This window comes from Ammodytes marinus, assembly GCF_949987685.1.
Source record: "Ammodytes marinus genome assembly, chromosome: 10".
In the NCBI taxonomy this organism is placed as follows: Eukaryota; Metazoa; Chordata; class Actinopteri; order Uranoscopiformes; family Ammodytidae; genus Ammodytes; species Ammodytes marinus.
This window is the reverse complement of record NC_137214.1, coordinates 16,110,802-16,123,866: the sequence shown is the minus strand read 5'-3', so window position 1 is coordinate 16,123,866 and position 13,065 is coordinate 16,110,802. Positions and strand designations below refer to the sequence as shown.

The 13,065-nt window shown below is 39.9% G+C and overlaps 2 protein-coding genes across 2 annotated transcripts; both read right to left on the bottom strand.

Moving 5' to 3' along the window:
- Window positions 1-53: 53 nt before the first annotated feature.
- Window positions 54-2,206, bottom strand: rpl39 (ribosomal protein L39). The gene is made up of 3 exons (XM_080036200.1): window positions 2,166-2,206; window positions 1,735-1,838; window positions 54-274 (listed from the first exon to the last, which is right to left on the bottom strand). Exons 1-3 carry the CDS (start codon window positions 2,166-2,168, stop codon window positions 226-228), a joined length of 156 nt encoding a protein of 51 aa, XP_079892326.1. The 5' UTR covers window positions 2,169-2,206; the 3' UTR covers window positions 54-225.
- A 2,226-nt stretch (window positions 2,207-4,432) lies between these two features.
- On the bottom strand, window positions 4,433-7,814 carry upf3b (UPF3B regulator of nonsense mediated mRNA decay). The gene is made up of 10 exons (XM_080035260.1): window positions 7,616-7,814; window positions 7,274-7,380; window positions 7,074-7,180; window positions 6,883-6,981; window positions 6,634-6,744; window positions 6,473-6,516; window positions 6,199-6,387; window positions 5,960-6,117; window positions 5,547-5,868; window positions 4,433-5,467 (listed from the first exon to the last, which is right to left on the bottom strand). The coding sequence occupies exons 1-10, from the start codon at window positions 7,745-7,747 to the stop codon at window positions 5,330-5,332; spliced, it is 1,407 nt and encodes a 468-aa protein (XP_079891386.1). The 5' UTR covers window positions 7,748-7,814; the 3' UTR covers window positions 4,433-5,329.
- Between the last annotated feature and the right edge of the window lie 5,251 nt (window positions 7,815-13,065).

Sequence of the window (13,065 nt, the reverse complement as noted above, 5' to 3'; positions counted from 1 at the left end):
ATAAAAATCACTTGGGCTATAAATGGGGGGGAAAAAGGCTATGCAGCATAACGTCAAGTTTGATCACAGATCTTTTATTGTCAAACATGGAGCATAACCAGAGTATCTGTACAAAACGACTGCAGCTCCAGATAACATGGCTCCCTCCCTGCAGTCAGGCCCAGCAGTTGGATGTCCTGGCAGATGTTGAGATGGAGGGATTCTGGGATACAAAGACCCTCACGTTTACAAGCCAAGCTTGGTCCTCCTCCAGTGTCTCCTCTTGGAGTTGTACCTGAAGTCAAGCAACATAAGAAACCACATAAGAAACTCAGGAGAGAACATCTGCACTTGTATGGTGAAAAACTAAAAATGTCAAACGCAGTGAACAACAAAAGTAACTCAGGGCTTTAATTTTGTAACCCAAACTTGACACCTCTAAGAAACAGGTGAACACTACTTAAACAGACAATGTAGTTAGTTCATCTAAACAATTTATGAAACAACTCATTTGTGCACACCAAGTAGAAATGCTAATATGAAATAGAAGTTTTAATAAGAAACACATCAAGCTCTAGTGGTTTTATAGAGTTTCTCCCAGTCCTGCACTAATGGTACACAGAAGACTAGTTGGGCAATCCTAAACTAATAAGACAATGGACACAGATGAAACATATGTTAAGTGTCAATTTAATGGTTCAGTTCAAACTATGCCATTCTGTTTTCCCACCAACTGAAACGACAACATGACTACACCCACTTGTTTGATATAAAGTATATTACTAATATTATTAAGTGAAATTAGACTTTTACAAATGCAAACTGTTCTGCAATCTAAATCCTTCCTCTGAAGAAACAGCTTGTGGTATAATTCATTTCCACATATACTTAAATCCTTGTGGCAACCAGGGAATTGCTCTAAACAGTAATTTCAGTTAATGACCAATACCAGAGACAATTTAATGAACAGATAAAAGCATTTAAAGCAAACAGTGTTATGTTCAGCTACAGGTCGTCCTCAGCCCCTACACAGAGCGGGGTGAGGCGCTCTGTAGCAGAAAGATTCTCTCAGCAGGATTAATGACAGCACTCTACGGAAATGGAGTGCTGCAATTGCAGACCTGCTTTACATGACATGTAAATCCTGCTTCTTAGCTGCATTTGTCAAGACAATCAAATCCCTGCACTTAAGTTTGAGATCAGAGAGGCTGCTCAACAATGAAATGATGGCACAAAGTGCCATAAATGCTGAAGGCATTTAAGTGAACTGTGTTCCAAGTCAATATAGCAGCCTGCTATATTGCAGGACATCACAAGTTTCTAAATACAATTTAACCAGCAGCCAGTTAACATCCTCTTACCCATTTGAATAAAACAGCCTTACAATTCATCCCCTCCCTCATGATGTATGGTCATTTTAGGCTATATAGTTTGAGGTACTGTTAAATTACATTGTATTATAAAGTGGTGATCCTCTGATGGAACACATCTTAGGATACTGTAAATCAAAAGCACTAAGCACCACAATCTACAAGCCACATGGATTATCACGAATAAAGTATATAATGAAGGTGAAGTGACTTGTTCATATTGTCAGAAAGGTATACTTGGTGAACTGGCACGTTACTGTAAACAGGAATGCAATGCCGGGACTTCATGATGTCTGCCGTTTGTCCACATACACAGGCTGCATGCTTCTACCACACATCATCTTTTGATATGTTGCACAGGACAGAAAGCACAGTTTAAACTCACCTGATCTTGTTGCCGGTTTTCATTCTGATCCACTGAGGAATGGGCCTGTTCTGCTTCTGCTTCTTAGCGAGGAAGCGCTTGATCCGAAACGTCTTGTGGGACGACTAGAACAAACAGATAGCGCAGTTAATACCGTGCAAACACACGTTTATGATGCGTGCACACGTCTTAAACTTAACATATTACAAGTTACACAGTAAAATAACTTGCTAGACGCTTCCTCCATGGATGTTAGCGCAGTGCTAACATGCGCAGCACTAATGAGTGGGAGCCGGATGGATGCGCCAAACAGCTTTAAAATGCTTATATTCCGTTCCTTTTGATAACATATACACTTGCAAGGTGCTATCGACATATGCATTAATCACTAAATCTATGGATGACAGTTTACGGGCGCTACTGACATAGATGTTTAAAGATTTTGTATTTACCATTTTGCCCACAGTCCTTTCCCGACTATGGCGGTGGTCGAAGAGAGAGAAGGAAGTGACGTTGCTTTTTTATACAAAAAAAGCGTGCACCGTCTACCGAACAGCGACGCCACGCGGAGGTTCTCAGTCAGTTAGTGAATGTTATTTTTGAAAGAACATTGGCAAAGCAACTGAAGTTAAAAAAATATATATGTAGGCCTATATATATAAATGGTATCAGTAATGTTATGTAATTTGTCATTCATGTGTATAATGAGCTCAGGGAGCGAAGCACGTGCTTTATGAGGCTCTGGATAACAAACCTTTAAAGCAACTTCTAGTGACTTTAAATGTTCGTCGATTTAATTAACCTGAATGCAGTAGCTATTTGTGACTATGCAGATTGCAATGACGAACATTTTTACACTAAGAGCTTAAAAAAAACATTGACCCCACTTCAGCCAGACTCTGCTAACATAAACAACACTTTGAAAGGGGTCATGTTGTCCATTGAATGCTTTAAGGATAATACTTAAGTGATTTTAATTATAACATAAAAATCTACATCTTAATAATTATACCTAGGCACCCGAGTACTGCTTCCACCACTGCAATTAGCTAACCCCTTCAGACTCAGTCCTATTTTCCACCACTGAGATATTTGGTCACTAGTACAATTATTAAATTACTTTATACCTAGGGGGCAAAACCCCTTTTAAAAAAAAAACAGACATGGAGCGTTGTAAAAGGTTGTTCACCAGAAATGATATCCAGGACCTTCCAGGATCCCAACCTGGGTGGACAACCTGGTCAACAAGCTGCTGGAAAGCTTCAGGGGGGCGACATAGAGCAAATCAGAACCACTGTTTAAGCGAATGGGGGTGGGCTAATAGGGAATTTTTTAAACTTATAGATATCATTATGAAACTTTGCAAGTTGATTACTGACATTAAAACAACAACTTTTTGTATTACAGTATTTTCCAAAAAGTTTGAATAAATATGAAAAATCATCAATATCTTACTAATGATGCGTACATTTGCATGTCTGCAAAGCCCCAAAATCTAGATGTTGGACAAAAGCAGGGTCAATTTGTTTTTAAATTTTGAAAACAAAACAAGTGTCCAACTGCCTGAAGCTTTTCCTGATCACAGTTCAAATTTGATCAATAACCCATAGAAAATGAATATTTTACACTGTTTTTTCCAAGGGAATGTCTAGCCGTTTCCTAAAATACCAGCTGGAGACTCCAAAAGGACACTTTTGGTCCATGGCACATGAAATGTAACTGTGTAAAAAATGTATTTTCTATGGGTTATTGATCAAATTTGAACTGTGATTAGGAAAGGCTTCAGGCAGTTGGACACTTGTTTTGTTTTCAAAATTTAAAAACAAATTGACTTTGTTTTCTTCCGACATCTAGATTTTGGGGCTTTGCAGATATGCAAATTTACGCATCATTAGTAAGATATTGATGATTTTTCATATTTATTTAAACATTTTGGAAAATACTTTAATACAAAAAGTTTTTGTTTTAATGTCAGTAATAAACTGGCAAACTTTCATAATGATATCTACAAGTTAAAAAAAATCCCCATAAGCCCATCCCCATTCACTTAAACAGTGGTTCTGATTTGCTATGTCGGCCTGCTGTAGCTTTCCAGCAGCTTGTTGACAAGGTTGTCCACTCAGGTTGTGATCGTGGAAGGTCCTAGATGTCATTTTTGGTGAACAACCTTTTACAACGCTCCATGTCCATAAAATCACTTTGCCCCCTGGGTATTATTTGAACAGGGACAATGTACAAAAGACATCTCAACCATGTTTAGAGCTAGGAGAGATGTATTGTTAGCCTGGGTCTGGATTTCCAGGCTAATGTATTTTACCATTTTAGCAAATTGCTTTTTTCCACCTGCAGTCCTTTCACAACTGTCAAAGAACCATGATTACCCCAAAAGTCAAATATTTACACATTTTATATTGTTTTGTTAGTCTGATGATTTTTTTCAGCTAAAGCAGGGTTTGCATTATAAGGTAATTTTTAGGACATTTCTTCTGCATATTCTCCATAAAGTAAACATCAGTCCCAGTCAGTCTTGGACAATTCACATCTAGTTTCAGCATTTATTTCGGCATACCAAAGTGAAGTGTTGGAATACGTGAACAATAATTAACTACTATTTTTATGATAAAGATTAAAAACCATAGTAAACCATTTTTTACTTTACCATTTTGTTTCTTCAGACTAAACACATTTTCACCAAAGGAAAAAAAGACATACATTTAAGCAAAGACTTCCTTTATTTCCAGTCAAAATGTGGCTACTGTGTGTTAGCATCAGCAGCAGTTATGTGTTCTCATTCAGTGTATTGCATCACACATGTTTAAAGAGTTTCAGATTAGAAAAGGGGGAAAGGCCACAGGTTGCTCACTCTGGTTGAAGTCTGCATGCAGGGATTAGCTGTCGCATGGCAGTCTAGTCAGAAATGGCTGTTTCTCCTAGTTCACTGTATGAATGTATGAACAGAACGCATGATCCCAAACCAGTTAAGTACAGACTTACCAGGATATGTTGATATGTTGTGCCTGTAACTTTTCTAGACTTACAGACCATGAAAAGTATATAAAAAAAATGTTTTGTTTGTGAATTGTGTAGCTCCGTAGGCAGAGTAATTTCCATATGTACACTTCAATCTGAAAATAAACAGATGTCTTATTTTGTACAGTGATTAAACATTATCGTTGAGCTTGGCAAGTTGACATATTGAGTAATAGAGAAGTTTAACTTATTTTATACTCCAGAGTTTGATATTTGACATTAACACATTTAAAGCCAATGTTTGCGGTGTGTACAACATTTTACATTAGAGAAACAATACTGAAATAAGGTCACTTTGAGTTGTGGTCCAAAAAGCTTTGGCTTTACCTAACGTGCCCTACAGCCAAACTCTTTCCAAAGGTTACTCTTACCTCTCCTAACATATGAAACAAATAAAAAGTGGGCACATTCAGGCACTAAGAGGCTCCGCAATCACACCACTGCCTCCGAGACTGGGAGAGCTGGATGCAGCCCTGCTTGGACTGCAGTGCACGTCGCCCTGAGGCGGCACATCGCTGCTCTGAGCCTCACAGGCCTGTCTCCTCTCTCCTCACCAAACTTAAACACGCCGTTAGTAGAAATCTGATCAATCATCCCCTTTGTCAGCCACTTTCTCTGTCTCAGTATCATGCTTCCTGTCGGCAGAGTTGGTTTCGGCTCCTCCTCCTGTAGTTCGATTGCGGTTCTTGCTTCCTGGCTGGTACAGTTGGATAGCAGGCCGGTCCTAATGTAAAGAAACAATGAGAAACGCAGAAAAAAGCTTGTAACAAACTACCCGTTACTTGAAAAGCCAGAGTTATTACCTTATTTCGTAGGCGATCCCTTTTAGAACTCTCCTCCTTCCTGTGGTCTCTGGCGGGTTTCTCCGGCCTGTCACAGTGAGCTGAGTCTCCCATGTTTTCACCCCTCTTCTTCTCCAAGGCACGATCTTTTTCCTTCTTAACCTGCTCCTCGCGCTTCCTGCCCATGTTCTCTCCATCCTGCCGTTCTCTCCTTCTCCGCCGATCTTCATCCTGTCGCCTGATGCGCTCCTTCTCTTTCTGCCGCCGCTCCTTCTCCCGCTCGCGCTCTCTGTCTCGATCGGCGCCGCGTTCCCTGAACTCCTTCCGTCCTTCTTCGTCGGCTCTGTGTGTGAAATTCAAATCTTAAGTTATTATTCCGTTCAAAGTGAGCAACATTTCACCAGTATCTTTGCCAACTCACTAAAGCCACTTACTTCCTTCCTCGATCCTCCTTATTTTCAATGTTCTGACGCCTCTTATGATCAGCGCCCCCCACGGACCGGTCCTCTTTAATTGGCTTCTCTGGTTTCTTGGCCTTTTCCTTGGGCTTCTCAGAATCGGCATCGTCGCCTCTGTCTGGCTTCTTCAGGAGCTGAGAATAAAGACAAACTCATAATGAGATATTGGAAATAACACTCAGTCTTAAACGGCCTCAATCCACTGCGGTACACACCTTAATTTTTGGTTCCTCTTTAACTTGGTCCTTGTCTTTCTCCAGCGGTTTCTCGAGTCTCTTCATCTTGTCAGCCTCTTTGCGCTTTCTCCTGTCGTCCTCCCTCCACTTACGACGCTCCTCATCGCGCAGACGTTTGCGTTCGAGCTCTCTCCTTCTCCTCTCTTCTTTCTTTTCCTCCCTCATTCTCTGTACATCGTTAAAAAAGGAAATGAGGCCAACCTTCATCAAGCGACTTCACGTTCATAACGAGAGCAATACTCTACTTATTTACCTGTTTGTTCTTCAGGAAGTCCAGGAGAGGAGTCGTTTTTTTAGCTTGAAGGGAGAAAAGAACAAGTATGTTTCAATCCCTCACTCCAGCAGCTGTCAGATCTAAAACACGTAAAATGATGTTTCTGGTGCATTCTTTAATTTAAAGGACTGTATGCCTACCGACGAGTTCCTTTGATTTTGCCTCAAGCTCTTCCAACAGGGTCTCAGGTGTTGATGCAAACTTTTCATCATCTCCGTTGTAATACTCAAGGAATTTCTTGTAATCAGGATCTAAAAAACACAAAAAATATATAAATTTTGATGCTTTGTAGCTTGTCTGGTCTGGTGTTAAGTATTCATAAATACATTTGATTGAAGTTGTTATTGAAATCATACACGTAACCCATACCAGTAAAAAAAAAAAATTACCTTCAGCAATTGTTCCACATTTTGCATCCTTTTTCTTACTTCTTTTCTTGGCAGTCTTTTGAAAAGGAGCAAACTCCACGATGGCAGGATATTCCTGTCCTGTGAAATAACAATACATGATAAAGCACAAAGTCTCAAACTTGTCAGAGAAAATCCTACGGTTTTCAAATGTAGCTGTAAATGTTTTATACCTTTGCTGTCGATGAACACATATCCATCGAATCGATCTCTGAAGAGAACTATGTCCTCTTGATTTTTGAAATTGATGTAAGCCCTTGCGAAGAGGTGAGGGAAAAGGCTGAAAGGACAGAATGCTCATGGTCAGGTACAACTATTAAGAGTCACTGGAAGAATGTATTTAAACTGTAAAAATATACTCAAATCAATTCACCTGGTGTCATTGGAGAAAAACTCCAGGTAGTCCAGCTCAGGGAGAGGCTGTAGCTGCTCCTCCAGCTCTTCCTTGGTCAGACTTGGTGGTAATCGTCTGATTACAATCTGAGAAGAGATTATTGACAGTTAATAATGAATAATCAGACCCACGGCAACAATTGGCTATTATTCACTTTAAAATGGGATTAGTCAAGTGATGAAGTAGTTGCTTGGATTAAATTTTGCAACACACAGCTAGTAAAAACACGCGGTTACCTCTTGAAACTGTATTCATAACAGTGGTTCAAACTGACGACTGAAGCATAGCAACATTAGCTAACGTAGCTTAGCAGGTTTGTACCTTTGTCATGGCCTCTTTCTTTTCCTTTGTTTTATCCGTTCTATCTCCATCTTCACACCTGATTTCCCCTTTTTTCTCCTTCGGCCGTGTGTTTTCCTTGTCTTCCTTCATAGTTTGAAACGCTACTTTCATCGCATCCCGCAGACTTGTTTACTTTTTTTAGCAAGTTGGCCCGCTCGCAACAAACGCTAACTTCCTCTCTGACGGTTGGAGCTGCAGTTCAGCTTCTCCGGCTGATGGGGCGCTGTGGGTTGATGTGGGAACCAGTCATGAAAACAAACCTGAAACAAACACGTGTGTACTGTGAATGTGAATCGATGTGAATCCAAAATTTAATTTAAAAGAAGATGTTTTTTGTTTAGTCCTTTTCTATGGTCGGGTTGGCATTTTTTTCCTGAAATACTTGTATTTGTTGTTTTCAAAGATGTACGTTAAAGTCACCAACCATAAAGCTTCTTCGGACTCGCTTCAAAGTAAAAGCTTTGCAAGTCAAATTTCAAGCAGTTTACTTTGTATGTGACAGGGATTGTTTCACCAACTTAGCGATGTTTCGGCTAGATTTACAGCCAAATAATACTTTAACGTAAAATAGCAATTTGCCCCTAAATTAAGTTTTCATCGCTATATTCAATGTGTAGTCTAAGGTAATTTCCCTACATAACTTTGGAAGCAAAGTTTGAACAATTGAATTTACAAATATTGCTACAGATAACGTTTTCACAACGTATACTAACGTTTGACTGCGCAATTGACTTTTTTTTAAACGACAATTAAGATTTTAATCAGAAAGAACACTTTGTTAGGCTGGCGCTTTTCTTTTGAAAAAATTCGACCGGATGCTTTACTCTTGTTCCGCCGACCGAACATAGGTCGTCAGGAGGGTCGACATTTTGTTAGCTTCTTAGCAAAATAAACTGTCGAACTTAGCTATATAATCAAAGTTGGTCTCTGTGGCCTGACAGGCAAAGGCTGTAATCATGTGGTATGAAATCTTGCCCGGCTTCGCTGTTATGACCGTGTGTATGATCATTCCCGGCGTCGCCACCGCGCAGATCCACAAGTTCACAAACGGAGGCAAGGTGAGTAGGTTGCGAGTTGCTAACGAGAACATTGTCGCTAGCATGGTGTTATGCAGTATGTCAGTGTTGAGTACTGCTCTATTCAAGACTTTGTTTTCCATATAGGAGAAGAAAATCGCTCGCATGCCGTGGCAATGGCATCTGATGGAGAGAGACAAGCGCGTGTCAGGATCAGGACAACACTTTGCGTCCAAGGTGACAGTCTATCCTTCATGTGTCTAATAATAACATTTTGCATGATAACTCAAATGCCTTGAATTTTGAACTTTATCAAGTGAAAGCATAGTCATTTATTCAATGCATTTCTCCTACCATCCAGGTAGCCATTAATACTGCAACTGTCAAGAGACATACAATGCACACGGAGAGTATTCACAGCTTCACCTTTTCCACATTTCGTTGTTACAGTTTGGAATAAGGCTGGATTACATTTTTTTCATCAAGTCTACACACAATACCCCGTAATGACAACATCAGATCTTTTTTTAAATGTTTGCAAATGTATTAGAAAAATAAAGAACGAAATTATAATATGTACATAAGTATTCACAGCATTTAATCAATACTTTGTTGTGGCACCTCTGGCGGCAATTACAGCCTCAAGTCTTTTGGAATATGAAGCCACAAATTTGGTACTCCTATCTTTGGCCAGTTTTGTTTTCATTCGTCTTAACAGAACCTCTCAAGCTCCATCCGTTTGGATGGGGAGCACAGCCATTTTCAGATCCCTCCAGAGATCATGTTCAATGGGATTCAAGTCTGGGCTCTGGCCGGGCCACTCTAGGACATTCACAGAGTGGTCCTGTCCTGAAGCCACTCCTTTGATATCTTGGCTGTGTGCTTATGGTCGTTGTCCTGTTGAAAAATCAGATCAGAGGTCAAGAGCGCTCTGGAGCAGGTTTTCTTCCAGGATGTCTCTGTATCTTTCCCTCAATTCTGACTAGTCTCCCAGTTCCTGCTGCTGAAAAAACATCCCCACAGCAGGATGCTGCCACCACCATGCTTCACTTTAGAGATGGTATTGGCCAGGTGATGAGCAGTGCCTGGTTTCCTCCAAACATAACGCTTGGCATTCAGGCCAAAGAGTTCGATCTTTGTCTCCAGATAATTTAGTTTCTCATGGCCTTTTGGCAAACTCCAGGCGGGCTGCCATGTGCCTTTTACTAAGGAGTGGCTTCCGTCTAGCCACTCTACCATACAGGCCTGATTGGTGGAGTGCTGCAGCGACGGTCGTCCTTCTGGAAGGGTTTCCTCTCCATAGAGGAACCCCTTGAGCTCTTTCAGAGTGACCATCGGGTTATTGGCCACATCCCTAGCTAAAGCCCTTCTCCCCTGAGCACTCAGTTTACAGGGACGGCCAGCTCTAGGGAAAGTCCTGGTGGTTCCAAACTTCTTCCATTTACAGATGATGGAGGCCACTGTGCTCATTGGGAACTTTAAAGCTGCAGAAATGTTTCTGTACCCTTCCCCAGATCTGTGCATCGAGACAATCCTGTCTTGGAGGTCTACAGACAATCTTTTCGACATCATGCTTGTTTTGTGATCTGACATGCACTGTTAACTGTGGGACCTTATAAAGACGGGTGTGTGCCTTTCCAAATCATGTCAAAACAACTGAATTTAACACAGTTGGATTTCAATTAAGCTATAGAATCATCTCAAGGATAATCAGTGGAAACAGAATGCACATGAGCTCAATTTTTGAGCTTGATCGCAAAGGTTGTGAATACTTACGTACAAGTGATTTATTTGTTTTTTATTTTTAATACATTTGCAAAAATCTCAAACAAACTTTTTTAAAGTTGTCATTTCGGGGCATTATAAGTGGAATTTTTTTGAGAAAAAAATTTAATCCAGCCTTATTCCAGGCTGTAACATTACGAAATGTGGAAAAAGTGAACTGTAACTTATACAGGCAACACACAATGGGGGAAAAAATGGTTTTCAACCACAATGGTGCGTTCCAGCATTGTGCTGCGTTCCATACAAGTCAGATGTGGACAATCGTACAGTTGTAAGTCCGATTTCTGATCTCAAATTCGGGGTCGATGTATATGCTCCAAGTTCACGAGTAGGAACTCTGAATTTAATTAGCGTTACATTCGTATTTTTCTAATAGGAGTTCGGAAAAATCCGACTTCCCACTGCTCTGGAACGCTTTGAGTTTGGAAATTACAACTGTGAAACCCTCCACTTCCGAGCTGTATGGAGCGCACCATAACTAAGTTTCTTTTATGGAGCATGAAAAAATGTGGTGTAATGATGACATTATGTTTAGGTGTTAAACTCCACCTAAAGCCATAACTTAAAAATCCATTAGACTAGTTTCCCACCTGATAATGACTTGCTCCCTTCTGCATTTACTGCAGCATTGACGCACATACTAGTTTCTTTGAACCTTCCTCTATTAAGTCAAATAAAGATGAAGAGTATATATTATATTATATTAAATATAATTCTCCTCAGTACTAATGCCAACAACTAGTGCTGTTATAATTGGGGTAAATGTAGGTCATACTAAAAATGTAATGTTGGCTTACCACCCATTTTGTTCAAGTAAACAGTACACGTGCACAGTGCACATATAGAATCCTTAAAAGAACATTTCTAATAGTTTAGTTTACTACTGCCTCACTCAACAGAACCGATGACAACCTTTCACTTAGTATAGTAGCTGCTACAAGCCCAAGTGCCAAGAAAAACAAACATTAGCATTGTCATCTTGATAGAGAATCAAGAATTGTCTTGCAATATTAAGGTAATTGAAATGTTTCTCAATTTAGTTTTTTTGCATGTCAACTGACCTTTCCAGCTGAATCTTTCGATGCAAAAGGAAATGGTTGTTGTAAATAAGGGATCTGCACACAGATGTTTAAATATTCAGCTAATTAAGCTTCTGCTCAGGTTGAAAGTGAAGTTACCAAAAGCTTTCCATTTAAAATCTGTTATGTTGGGTAAACTTAGCAGGCGAATGAGGTGTACATCACACTAGCTGAAAACTACTTGCTTAGGGTGTGACATGTCATTTAGGTTTTTAATAAAATCTTTACTTTTTTCTCCAACAGGGACTCGAGAACATCCACTGATGAAGAGGAATATGAAGACCCCAATGAGGAGAGTTCTGTCGTGTACATCAAAAGATTATATTGAACTCTCAGCCGTTTGTTTTTTCAGTCTTTTAATGCAGCTTTGTCCCTGTTGTCAATTAAACTGTTCCATAATGTAGATCTTTTGTGGCTTCTTGACTCATGTTGATTTTCCTTTTAAAGCAAATGACTAGAGAACGAGACCCTTATCTAGTAAATGCTTTATACCTATATGTGTACAGTCCCAGACTAAAGTCTTGTCACTTATCCATTTTGTAGAAACAACAATTTATAACCTGACTTTTAATTAATCCATTGGTTTTAGAAATGGCTCATATGAAAGCTAAAACCCTCCCAAATTATGTTTAATATAGTAAAATAAATTTGCTTCACTGAAGAAATATTGATCATTTAATGAACACAAAGGGAAATTTTGGCAAGACAAAAGTTGTCGAACTACAGAGAGTAATGTGAAAATGTATCAAATAATTTACTTCAAATACAAAAATATGTTGCATAACACCAGTGAATTAAGTAGTGGTGCTGTGAGATCCATATTTAATATCTTGGATGACTTCCATGAGCTTGAAGGACTACATCCATGCGGTTCGACAATGATTCATACAATTTATTGATGAAGTCATCAGGAATAGCAAAGAAAGCAGCCTTACATGCCTCACAGAGTTCATCAAGATTCTTTGGTTTGGTCTTCCATGCTTCCTCTTTCATTCTACCCCAGACATGCTCAATGATGTTCATGTCTGGTGACTGGGCTGGCCAGTCCTGGAGCACCTTGATCTTCTTCGCCTTGAGGAACGTTGATGTAGAGATGGAAGTATGTGATGGAGCAACCATGTGATGTAATTCAACCGAAGATTCATCTGAAAAATCCACCTTCCTGGTCGAATCGGTGCCCAGAAACCAGCACTAAACAAAAGGCAATTAAAAAAATGTGTGGCATTTTCTAAGGCCCACAGCCTGCTAAAAGGATGAACGCTGGAAAAGTGGCAGAAGGTGGATTTCTCAGATGAATCTTCGGTTGGATTACAGTACATCACAGTCGCCGCAAATATTGCAGGAGACCTACTGGAGCCTGCATGGATCCGAGATTCACCCAGAAAACAGTTAAATTTGGTGGCAGAAAAATCACGGCCTGGGGTTACATCCAGTATGGGGGTGTGCGAGAGATTTGCAGGGTGGAAGGCAATATCAATAGCCTAAAATATCAAGAAGAATTAGCTACCTCTTACATTACCAACCATAAAAGGGTTCAAATTATGCAGTT